Genomic DNA, 13,274 nt, shown 5'->3' with positions numbered 1-13,274 from the left:
AATGAGAAGTATGAGTAAAGGCAGTCAGCTCTCAAAGAGTGAGAAGAAGAAGGCCTCCAGTGTTGGCTTTCAATGGTGGACAGGAGGTAATTTTTCTTCAAAAGATATATGGTCAGGTGAAACTGAGAAATTCATTTTGCTAGAAGCTCAGTTGCAAATAAAGGAAAATCTTAGTCAAGCAAAGAGGCAGCGATCAAAGGAAGCTCAGTCCTGCTCACGTAGAAAGAAATGCCTGAGAGAATAGAGGACATGCCTTCCTCTTGTCCTTGGAGCAGATGATGGCACTATTTATGGAATTCTCCCCTGAAGAACACAGACTCTTTCCTTCAAGCAAGAACTGTTTACAAAAGGATTTATCCAAGGTTAGAGATCTCCTGTGAGGGGGAGGAGCAGGGGCAGACCATGAGGATTCCAGTGAATGGAGCAGTCTGCACCCAATTTAAATTTGATCTGGATATTACAAGCCAAACTTTTGGAAACTTAATCCTCTGGCAGGACCTGTGGCCTGGAGGCCAGAGATCTGATCGCCATGCTATTTAGAGAAGCCAAAAACCAATGCAGTTGAAGAGGACTGACTTTTAATGTTGTCAGGCTGGGGCAATGGACCATGCCAAGTGGCCTCTGGGATGGGCAACAGCTGGTCAGGGACAGAACTGAGAGGCTGTGTATCAGAATAACTGGATGCTTGGAGGCAACTCAGAGACATGAAATAGTAAAAGGGAGAGAAGTCATGCAGCCAGGAAATGTAGGATGTCCCCAAAATGAGAGCTCAGTGCTGCCAGGAAGAAGGTTAGGGGTGATCAGATCACGAAGGCAGAAAGCTTCGGATGATGGTCAATGGGGATATTTTTATTGTGAGAAACCATAAAGCAGGACACTCTGAGAAACCTCCTTCCCAGTACCTTTGCCCCACATTGAAGGATTTAGCATTTTATAATTTTTTAAAAATCCAGAGTTAACATTGATTATTCTTGTATAGTAGGATTGTGTGAGTAATTTTTATTTTGTTCTTTGTAACTTTCTTTTTTAAGCTTTCTTCCAAGGGTTTGTATTCTTTTCATAGTACTAATGATGAAAACTAGCAGTATGGAAGCCAAAGGGCAGCAAAATAAGGTGGAGCTCCTTCCAAGTCTCATTATCAGAGAACTGTCATTATTTGACCTACCTAGTGCTTCCCTAACGACTCCCCTTGCAATGCTGTCTTGATGTGACCTGGCTCAGAGCTTGCCCTAAGTGAGAAAAGCTTTTTCCCCCAAGGACACTTGTACAATACATTTAGAGTCAATTGTTTAAAGGCTGCCTGAGGCAATGAATAACAGTTGTGGTAAACAACAGGCGTATTAAAAATCTGAAAAGAAAAAAAAAATGAAACTTTGGGGAATGAGATGCCCATTGAGCCTTTGAAAAGCTCTGATATATTACCAGGAATCTAGAAAGCCATGAGCTTACAGTATACACATGTGAACAGGTCCTAGAGAGATCTGAGAAAGTTCTAAACTCTCACCTAAGGGTTTTGGCAAGCAAGAAGTGAAAGTTAAGGCAGAGCTGTCAACTGTCCGGCTGAGTGTCAAAGACACACATTCATACACACACACACTGTCCCTCAGCAAAAAAAAAAAAAAAAAAAAAAAAAAACCTGGGAGATTGGTTCCCAACATTTAGAGAAATCTCTGTACAATTATTAGCTGGAACTAACCGGAGCAAGCAGAGATTTAGGTAGCTGACAAAGAATACAGATTTAACATAATTAGTTCAGTAGAGTCACTAAATAAACAACAAACAGCAATAACAGCAGACTATGAGAGGGATCTCTGAATTCCAAAACTTCCACAATATATTATTTAAAATGTACATTTTTCAACAAAAAATTAGGAGAAACACAAAGAGTGACGAAAACATGGCCCATAAACGAGGGGATAAAAGGAACAAATAAAAACTGACCCTGAAGGAGGTCAGATGTTTGACTTAACAAAGATTTTAAATCAGCTATCTCAAACATGTCTGAGTCATGCCTAAAGAACTAAATAAAAGTATGAGATTAATGTCTTTCCAAGTAAATATTATCAGTAGAAATATAAATTATAAAATGAACCAAACAGAAATTTTGGATTTGAAAAATACAATAACTGAAATGAAAAAATCACTAGAGGGGCTCAAGAGCAGATCTGAACTAGCAGAAAGAATGAGTAAATTTGAAAATACGTTGACTGAGATTATCCAGTCTGAGGCAGAGAAACAAAAACAATAAATATTAATATGAACAAAACCCAAGATGTCTGTGAGACACCATCAAGTATACAAACATAAAAATAATGGAATTTCCAGAAGGAAAGGAGAGAGAAAAAGAGGCAGATATTAATTGTAATCCCCATGGGCAACCACCAAGAAAATGATTTGAAGTCATATGGAAAATAAATGATAGGGAAATTAAAATAGTACACTAGAAAATAAATATTTAGTAAAAAGAGATGGCAGTAATGGAAGAAAAGAGAAACAAAAGAAAAAATACATACAAAATGTAAACAGAAAAATGTCAGATGCAAGTATTTTCAGTAATTATATTAAGTGTTAGTGGACCAAACGCTCCAATTAAGAGATAGATATTGACAGAATCACCCAACTATATGCTGTAAACAGGGTACCACAATTAGATATCAGTAACTAAAGGAAATATGATATTCACCCATATGTGAAAATTAAACATACTTTTAAACAACCAGTAGAGCAAAGAAGAAATCACAAGGGAAATTAGAAAATACATTGGGATGAATGAAAAACACAACATATCAAAACTCATGCAGTGCAATAAAAACAGTGATCAGAGAGAAATTTATAGTTGTAAATGCCTATGTTAAGAAAAGAAGAGGTTTCAAATAAATAACCTAACTTTTCACCTTCATAACAAGAAGAAAATAGAGCAAAGTAAAACCAAGCAGCAGAATTGAGGAGATAATAAATATTAGAGCAGGAATAGAGAATAGGTAAATGATAGAGAAAATTAATAAAAGCAAAAGTTAGTTCTTTGAAAAGTAAGACTGACAATTAGCTAGAGTGACAAGAAAAGAGATACTCAAATTACTAAAATCAGGAATGAAAGATACTATTTCTGACCTTATAAACATAGAAACAATTGAAGGGGAATACTATGAACAATTGTATGCCAACAGATTAGATAATGTGGTCACAATGGGTAAATTTCTAGAAAGAAAGAAACTATCAAAACTGAATCAAAAAGGAACAGAATATATGAATAGGCCTATAGCAAATAAAGAGGTTGAATTGATAATCAAAGACTTCCCACAAAGAAAGACCAGGCTTCACTGGTTCATTCTACCGAACATCTTAAGAAGAGTTCATACTAATATTTAAGAAAATTTTGTAAAAAATATATGAGTAAAGAACACTCCCAAATCATTACCCTGGTACCAAAACAAAGAAATCATGAGAAAACTACAGACAAATATCACTTATGAATAGATGCAAAGCTCCTCAACAAAATATAGGCAAAGAGACTCCAGCAACATATAAAGAGGGTAATACACTATGACCAAGTGGGATTTATTCTAGGAATGCAATGTTAATTCAATATAAGAAAAGAAATCAATATAATACACCAAATTAATAAAGAACAAAAATCACAATAATTTCCATAGATATGGAGAAAGTACAGGCATACCTCATTTTATCATGCTTCACTTTACCACACTTCAAGATACTGTGGTTTTTTCTTTAACAAGCTGAGGGTTTGTGACAACCCCATCTTGAGCAAGTCTATCAACACCACTTTTCCAGCAGCATTTGCTCACTTCATATCTGTGGCACATTCTGGCAATTCTTGCAATATTTCAAACTTTTTCAACATTATATTAGTTATGGTGATCCATTATCAGTGATGTTATTATTGTAATTGTTTTTGGGGTACCACAAACCACACCCATACGAGATGGAGAACTTACCAGATGTGTGTTCTGACTGCTCCACTGACCAGATGTTTCCCATCTCTCTCCCTCTCTCTGGGCATCCCTATTTCTTGAGACACAATATCGAAATTAGACAAATTAACAACTCTATAATTGGCCTCTACATATCTCTCACTTTAAATAAAAAGCCAGAAATGATTCAGTTCAGTGAGAAAGGTATGTCTAGAGCTGAGAGAGGCCACAAGCTAGGCCTCTTGCCCCAAACAGTTAGCCAAGTTATGAATGCAAAGGAAAAGTTCGCAAAGGAAATTAAAAGGGCTTCTAGAGTGAATACACAAATGGTATGAAAGTTTAACAGCCTTATTGCTGATGTGGTGAACGTTTCAGTGGTCTGGATAGAAGATCCAACCAGCCACAACATTCTCTTGAGCCAAAGCCTAATCCACAACAAGGCCCTAACTCTCTTCAATTCTGTGAAGGCTAAGAGAGGTAAGGAAGCTGCAGAAGAAATGTCTGAAGCTAGCAGAGGTTGGTTCATGAGATTTAAGGGGAGAAGCCATCTCCATAACAGATAGTGCAAGGTCCAGTAGCAAGTGCTAAAGTAGAAGCTGCAGTAAGTTGTCCAGAAGATCTAGCTAAGATAATATATGAAGGTGCCTAAAAAATAAATTTTCAGTGTAGACAAAACAGCCTTCTATTGGAAGAAGATGCCATAAAGGATTTTCATAGCTAGAGAGAAGAAGTGGAGAAGGCAATGGCAACCCACTCCAGTACTCTTGCCTGGGAAATCCCATGGACCGAGGAGGCTGGTAGGCTACAGTCCATGGGGTTGCTAAGAGTCGGACACGACTGAGAAACTTCACTTTCACTTTTCACTTTCATGCATTGGAGAAGGAAATGGCAACCCACTCCAGTGTTCTTGCCTGGAGAATCCCAGGGACGAGGGAGCCTGGTGGGCTGCCGTCCATGGGGTCGCACAGAGTCAGACACGACTGAAGCAACTTAGCAGCAGCAGAGAGAAGAAGTCAATGTCTGGTTATGAAGCTTCAAAGGACAAGCTGACTCTTATTAGGGCCTATATGCAACTAGTAACTTTAAGTTGAAGTCAGTGCTTATTTACCATTCCAAAAATCTTAGCACCCTTAAAAATTATGTTCAATCTCCTCTGCTTGTACTCTATCAATTAAACAATAAAGCTTCTATGACAGCACATTTGCTTACAACATGGTTTGCTGAATATTTTCAGCCCACTATTGAGATCACAAAAAAGATTCCCTTCAAAATTTTACTGTTCACTGACAATGCACCTGGTCACCCAAGAACTTTGACAGAGATGTACAATGAGATTAATGTTTTCATGCCTGCTAACACACACCTCCATTCTGCAGTCCATGGTTCAAGAATTTTTAAGTTTAAGAAATACACTTCATAAAGCTATAGCTGCCATTGGTAGCGATTCCTCTAATGGATCTGGCCAAAGTAAATTGAAAACCCTCTGAAAAAGATTTACCATTATAGATGCCATCAAGAATGTTCATGATTCATAGGAAGAGGTCAAAATATTGACAGAAGTTTGGAAAAAAATGACTTCAACCCTCATGGATGATTTCGAGGAGTTCAAGATTTCATGGAGAAAGTAACTACAGATGTGGTAGAAATATCAAGAGATTAGAATTAGAAGGGGAGACGGAAGATGTGTCTGAATTGTTGCAATGTCATGATAAAATTTTATCATGAGGTTGGTGGAGGAGGCTGGTAGGCTACAGTCCATGGGGTTGCTAAGAGTCGGACACGACTGAGAAACTTCACTTTCACTTTTCACTTTCATGCATTGGAGAAGGAAAGAAAAGCAAAGAAAGTGGCTTCTTGAGATGAAATCTACTCCTGGTGAAGATGCTATGAGGATTGTTGAAATGACAACAAAGCATTTAGAATATTACATAAACTTAGTTGATAAAGTAGCAGGAGAGTTTGAGAAGATTCACTCCAATTTTGAAAGAAGTGGGTAAAATGCTATCAAATAGCATTACATGCTACAGAGAAATTGTGAAAAGAAGAGTCAATTGATGTGGCAAATTTCATTGTTGTCGTTTTAAGAAATTGCCACAGCCACCCCCAGGCTTCAGCAATCACCACCCTGATCAGTCAGAAGCCATCGACATGGAGGCAAGACCCTCTACCAGCAAAAAGATTCCAACTAGCTGAGAGCTCAGATAATGGTTAGCAATTTTAGCAATAAAGCATTTTTTAATTAAGGTATGTACATTTTTTAGACATAATGCTATAACACTTAATAAAGTACAGTATAGTGTAAACTTAACTTCTCTATGCTCTGTGAAACCAAAATAATTCATGACTCACTATTGCAATATTCACTTTACTGTGGTGGTCTGGAACTGAATCTGCGATATCTCTGAAGTAGGCCTCTTTTTGACAAAATCCAACATCTTTTCTTGACAGAAACACTCAGCAAACTAGGAAAATAAACTTCTTCAACCTTCCCAAGAGCATTATTAACAAGAAAAACCTACAGTTATCATCATGCCTAATGAGCAACAAATGAAAACTTTGCCCCAAAGATCAGGAAAATAGCTTATCTTACCATTTCTATTCAACACTGCATTGGAGGTTCTACCCTGAGCAATTAAGCAGGGAAATAAAATAATAAGCTATATAAATTGGAAAGGAAGAATTAAAACCATCTCTATTCTCATCTGTAAAATCTACAGAACACACAAACTATTAGAGCTAACAAATGAGTCCAACCAGGTTGTAGGATACAAAATCAACTGTATTTATTTCTACAATCTAGCAATGAGTGGTCAAAAAGGAAAATAAGGGCTTCCCTGGTGGCTCAGTAGTCAAGAATCTGCCTGCCAACACAGGAGACAAGTTCAATACATGATCTGGAAGGATCCCACATGCTGCAGAGCAACTAAGCCCATTTGCCACAACTATTGAGCCTGGGGAGAAGGCAATGGCACCCCACTCTAGTACTCTTGCCTGGAAAATCCCATGGACGGAGGAGCCTGGTAGGCTACAGTCCATGGGGTCGCTAAGAGTCGGACACGACTGAGCGACTTCACTTTCACTTTTCCCTTTCATGCACTGGAGAAGGAAATGGCAACCCACTCCAGTATTCTTGCCTGGAGAATCCCAGGGACGGCAGAGCCTGGTGGGCTGCCGTCTATGGGGTCGCACAGAGTCGGACACGACTGAAGCAACTTAGCAGCAGCAGCATTGAGCCTGTGCTCTAGAGCCCAGGAACCACAACTACAGAGTCCACGAGCTACAACTACTGAAGCCCGTGCCCTGGAGCCCATGCTCCACAAGAGAAGCCACTGCAGTAAGAAGTCTGCACACTTCAATGAAGAGTAGCCCCCACTCGCTGCAACTAGAGAAAAGCCCATGCAGCAACCAAGACCCAGCAGAACCAAAAACAAATAACTTTTTAAAATCAATTTTAAAAAATGAAATTGAGAAAATTCTATTTACAATAGCATCACAAACAATAAAATACTCAGTGATTTAACAAAATAAGAAGATGGAGGAATAGGACAGGGAGACCACTTTCTCCCCCCCAAATTCATCAAAAGATCATATGAACGCTGAGCAAATTCCACAAAACAACTTCTGAACGCTTGTGGAGGACACCAGGCACCCAGAAAGGCAACCCATTCTCTTCAAAATGAGGTAGGACAAAATATAAAAGATAAAAGGAGAGACAAAAGAGTTAGGGATGGAGATCCATCCCAGGGAGAGAGTCATGAAGGAGGAGAAGTTTCCACACACCAGGAAACCCTCTCACTGGCGGGTCTGTGGGGAGTTTTGGAATCTCAGAGGGCAACATAACCAGGAGAAAAAAAACACCCCACAGATTACATACCTAACTGCAACTCCCAGCGGAGAAGTAACCCAGATGCTCACATCTGCCAGCAGCGTGCAGGGGCTGAACAGGGAGGTGTGGGTTGCATGCTTAGGGTAAGGACTGGGCCTGAATACCCTGAGGACAATCTGAGGGAGCTAATGTGAGATAGCAACCCAAACTGTGGGATAGCCAGAAAGAGGAAAGAGAAAGAAAGAGAGAGAGAACTTTCCCATGAAAAGCTCTAAGGCAGAGCCTGGTCTGCTCACAGAACAAAGGATTGAGAAAATGCCAGAGGAGAGCTAGCCAGCTGCAGACCAGCCCATCCCCCAACTGGAGGCAGAGAGGCAGGCGGGCGACAGCCAGAGTGGGAAGGCAAGGGGCAATCAGGGCCCCAGAGACAGCATCCTCCACCAAACTGTGAGCAGGCTCCCAGTTGCTAACCAAGTCTTCCTGGGATCCTGGACAGCTGACATCCACCAGGAGGGTCGCAGTCAGAGATCAGCTCCCCAGAGGAGACACATGGCACACCTGAGATGGCACTCTCCCTGCACACCCAGGAAACCAAGGAGCTGGGAACGGGGAGGTGGTAGACGCACCGCACACCTGGGAGAGTGCACCTGGTCACCTGAGCTGCTCGGACCTAGGAAGGGCACAGAAGACATGCCCAACCAAGTCTGTGCCTTTGTGGAGTACCCAAGAACTTGAACCTGAGCGGCTTAGACCTGGGAAGTGCACACAACCCAGGGCCTGCTTTAGATAGTTCCCCTGCAGAGCAACCTGGAGCCTGAGCAGTATAAATCAGGAAAGCACACACGCCATGAGCAGGGGCAAACCCAGTGTGGCCCAAGCACTGCGAGCACTCCCCACACATGCCAGTGATATCTGTTTGCAGTGTTCCTCCCTCCCCACAGCACAACTGAACAAATGAGCCTAAATAAGTGACCACCTTTGCCACCTTGTGTCAGGGTGGAAATTAGACCCTGAAGAGACTTGCAAACAGAGGAAGCCAAAATAAACAAAGAAGAGGGAACCACTTTGGAAGTGACAGGTGCAACAGATTAAAATTCTGTAGTTAGCACTGATGACATTGGAAAGGGTCTATAGACCTTGAGAAGAAGTATAAGCAGGAACAAGGAACTATCAGAAACTGAACTGACCCCACACTGTCCTCAACAGCTCCAGAGAAATTCCTAGATATATTTTACTATTATCATTTTTTAACTTAAAAAAATTTTTAAGTTCTTTATTACTCCTTTAATTTTCACTTTTATAACCTACTATTACCTTTCAAAAAAAAGAAGACCCTATTTTTAAAGCAAATTTCATATATATATTTTTTATAATTTTTGTGATTTTTTATAATTTGTGTTTGTGTGATTTTGTAATATTGTATTTTTGAGACTCTAACGTCTACTCTAGATTTTTAATCTTTTCTTTTTGGTATTTATCAATTTTGTACCTTTAAGAATCCAATCTTCAATACCCATTTTTACTTACAAGTGTGATTACTGGCTTGATTGCTCTCTCCCCTTTTGACTCTCCTTCTTCTCCCCCAGGTTACCTCTATCCCCTCTCTCCCCGTTCTCTTCTCTACCTAACTCTGTGAACCTCTCAGAGTGTTCCAAACTGTGGAGAGTACATAGGGAATTGACTACTGGCTAGATCTCTCTCCCCTTTTGTTTCCCACTCTTCCCCTGGTCACCTCTATCTCCCTCCTCCCTCTTCTCTTCTCCATGTAACCTCTGTTAACCTCTCTGGGTGTCTCTCACTGTGGAGAATCTTTCCACCATTAACCTAGATGTTTTATCATCGGTGCTGTATGGATGGAGAAATCTTGAGGCTACTGTAAGAATAAGACTGAAAGCAGAGGCAGGAGGCTTAAATTCAAAACTTGAGAACATCAGAAAACTCCTGACTCTAGGGAACATTAATTGACAAGAGCTCATACAAAAGCCTCCATACCTACACTGAAACCAAGCTCCACCCAAGAGCCAACAAGTTTCAGAGCAAGACATACCAAGCTAATTCTCCAAAAACGCAGGAACATAACCCTGAGGATTAAAATACAGGCAGCCAAAAGTCACACCAAACCCACAGACACCTCAAAACTCACTGCTGGACACTTCATTGCACTCCAGAGAGAAGAGATCCAGCTCCACCCACCAGAACACCAATGCAAGCTTCCCTAACCAGGAAACCTTGACAAGTCACTCATCTAACCCCACCCACAGGGAGGAACCTCCACAATAAAGAGGAACCACAAACTTCCAGCATACAGAAAGGCCACCCCAAACTCAGCAATCTAAACAAAATGAAAAGGCAGAGAAATATTTAGCAGATAAAGGAACATGATAAATGCCCACCAAACCAAACAAAAGAGGAGAAGATAGGGAGTCTACCTGAAAAAGAATTCAGAATAAAGATAGTAAAAATGACCCAAAATCTTGAAAACAAAATGGAGTTACAGACAAATAGTCTGGAGACAAAGATTGAGAAGATGCAAGAAATGTTTAACAAGGACCTAAAAGAAATAAAAAAGAGTCAATCAGTAATGAACAATGCAAGAACTGAGATCAAAAGCACTCTGGAGGGAACCAATAAGTGACACAGAAGATAGGATAAATGAGGTGAAAGATAGAATGGTGGAAATAAATGAAGCAGAGAGGAAAAAAGAAAAAAGAATTAAAAGAAATGAGGACAACCTCAGAGACCTCTGGGACAATCTTAAATGCCCCACATCCAAATCATAGGAGTTCCAGACGAAGAAGACAAAAAGAAAGGCCATGATAAAATACTTGGGGAGATGGTAGTTGAAAACTTCCCTAAAATGGGGAAGGAAATAGCCACCCAAGCCCAAAACCCAGAGAGTCCCAAACAGGACAAACACAAGGTAAAACACCCCAAGACACATATTAATCAAATTAATGAAGATCAAACACAAAGAACAAATATTAAAAGCAGCAAGGGAGAAGCAACAAATAACACACAAGGGGATTCCCATAAGGATAACAGCTGATCTTTCAATAGGAACTCTTCAGGCCAGAAGGGAATGGCAGGACATACTTAAAGTGATGAAAGAGAAAAATCTACAACCCAGATTACTATACCCAGCAAGGATCTCATTCACATATGAAGGAGAAATCAAAAGCCTTACAGACAAGCAAAAGCTGAGAGAATTCAGCACCACCAAACCAACTCTTCAACAAATGCTAAAGGATCATCTCTAGGCAGGAAACACAGAAAAAGTTTATAAACTCGAACCCAAAACAACAAAGTAAATGGCAACGGGATCATACTTATCAATAATTACCTTAAGTGTAAATGGGTTGAAGGCCCCAACCAAAAGACAAAGACTGGTGAATGGATACAAAATCAAGACCCCTATATATGCTGTCTACAAGAGACCCACCTCAAAACAAGGGACACATACAGACTGAAAGTGAAGGGCTGGAAAAAGATATTTCATGCAAATGGAGACCAAAAGAAAGCAGGAGTAGCAATACTCATATCAGATAAAATAGACTTTGAAATAAAGACTGTGAAAAGAGACAAAGAAGGACACTATATAATGATCAAAGGATCAATCCAAGAAGAGGATATAACAATTATAAATATATATGCACCTAACATAGGAGCACTGCAATATGTAAGGCAAATGCTAACAAGTTGAAAGGGGAAATTAACAGTAACACAGTAATAGTGGGAGACTTTAATACACCACTCACACCTATGGATAGATCAACTAAACAGAAAATTAGCAAGGAAACACAAACTTTAAATGATACAATAGACCAGTGAGACCTAATTAATATCTATAGGACATTTCACCCCAAAACAATGAATTTCACCTTTTTCTCAAGTGCACACGGAATATATCACATTCTGGGCAATAAATCTAGCCTTAGTAAATTCAAAAAAAATTGAAATCATTTCAAGCATCTTTTCTTATCACAATTAGATGTCAACTACAGGGAAAAAAACTACTAAAAATACAAACGTATGGAGGCTAAACAACACGCTTCTGAATAACCAGCAAATCAAAGAAGAAATCAAAAAAGAAAGCAAAATATGTATAGAAATGAATGACAATGAAAACACGACAACTCAAAACCTATGGGATTCAGTAAAAGCAGTGCTAAGGGGAAGATTCATAGCAATACAAGCTTACCTCAAGAAATAAGAGAAAAATCTAATAAATAACCTAACTCTACACCTAAAACAACTAGAAAAAGAAGAAATGAAGAACCCCAGGCTTAGTAGAAGGAAAGAAATCATAAAAATTAGGGCAGAAATAAATGAAAAAGAAACAAAGGAGACTATAGCAAAAATCAACAAAGCTAAAAGTTGGTTCTTTGAGAAGATAAATAAAATAGACAAACCATTAGCCAGACTCCTCAAGAAAAAAAGGGAGAAGAATCAAGTCAACAAAATTAGAAATGAAAATGGAGAAATCACAACAGACAACACAGAAATACAAAGGATCATAAGAGACTACTATCAGCACCTATATGCCAATAAAATGGACAACTTGGAAGAAATGGACAAATTCTTAGAAAAGTACAACTTTCCAAAAATGAACCAGGAAGAAATAGAAAATCTTAACAGACCCATCACAAACACAGAAATTGAAACTGTAATCAGAAATCTTCCAACAAACAAAAGCCTAGGACCAGATGGCTTCACAGCTGAATTCTACCAAAAATTTAGAGAAGAGCTAACACCTATCCTACTCAAACTCTTCCAGAAAATTGAAGAGGAAGATAAACTGCCAAACTCATTCTATGAGGCCACCATCACCCTAATACCAAAACCAGAAAAGATGCCATAAAAAAAGGAAAACTACAGGCCAATATCACTGATGAACATAGATGCAAAAATCCTTACAAAATTCTAGCAAACAGAATCCAACAACATATTAAAAAGTTCATACATCATGACCAAGTGGGCTTTATCCCAGGGATACAAGGTTTCTTTAATATCCACAAATCAATCAATGTGATACACCACATTAACAAACTGAAAGATAAAATCCATATGATTATCTCAACAGATGCAGAAAAAGCCTTTGACAAAATTCAACACCCATTTATGATAAAAAAAAAAAACCCTCCAGAAAGCAGGCATAGAAGGAACATACCTCAACATAATAAAAGCCATATATGATAAACCCACAGCAAACATCATTCTCAATGGTGAAAAATTGAAAGCATTTCCCCTAAAGTCAGGAACAAAACAAGGATGCCCACTTTCATCACTACTATTCAACATAGTTTGGAAGTTTTGGCCACAGCAATCAGAGAAGAAAAAGAAATAAAAGGAATCCAGATAGGAAAAGAAGAAGTAAAACTCTCACTGTTTGCAGATGACATGATCCTCTACATAGAAAACCCTAAAGACTCCACCAGAAAATTACTAGAGCTAATCAATGAATATAGTAAAGTTGCAGGATATGAAATTAACACACAGAAATCCCTTGCATTCCTATA

General features: G+C 39.1%; 1 protein-coding gene across 14 annotated transcripts in view; it reads right to left on the bottom strand.

Moving 5' to 3' along the window:
- LOC145517683 (uncharacterized) overlaps positions 1-13,274 on the bottom strand; it is an 85,389-nt gene that overhangs the window by 62,987 nt on the left and 9,128 nt on the right. For all 14 annotated transcript variants that reach the window (XM_081520772.1, XM_081520723.1, XM_081520805.1 and 11 more), the window contains exon 2: positions 3,957-4,029. In XM_081520772.1, the coding sequence (XP_081376898.1) occupies positions 3,957-4,021 (65 nt within the window). In that variant the 5' untranslated portion in view covers positions 4,022-4,029. The remainder of the gene's footprint in view (positions 1-3,956; positions 4,030-13,274) is intronic.

This window comes from Giraffa tippelskirchi, chromosome 1, assembly GCF_054371585.1.
Source record: "Giraffa tippelskirchi isolate mGirTip1 chromosome 1, T2T-mGirTip1v1.2.pri, whole genome shotgun sequence".
Taxonomy (NCBI): domain Eukaryota; kingdom Metazoa; phylum Chordata; class Mammalia; order Artiodactyla; family Giraffidae; genus Giraffa; species Giraffa tippelskirchi.
The sequence above is the reverse complement of the archived record's forward strand: the minus strand, read 5'-3'. Positions and strand labels throughout refer to the sequence as shown.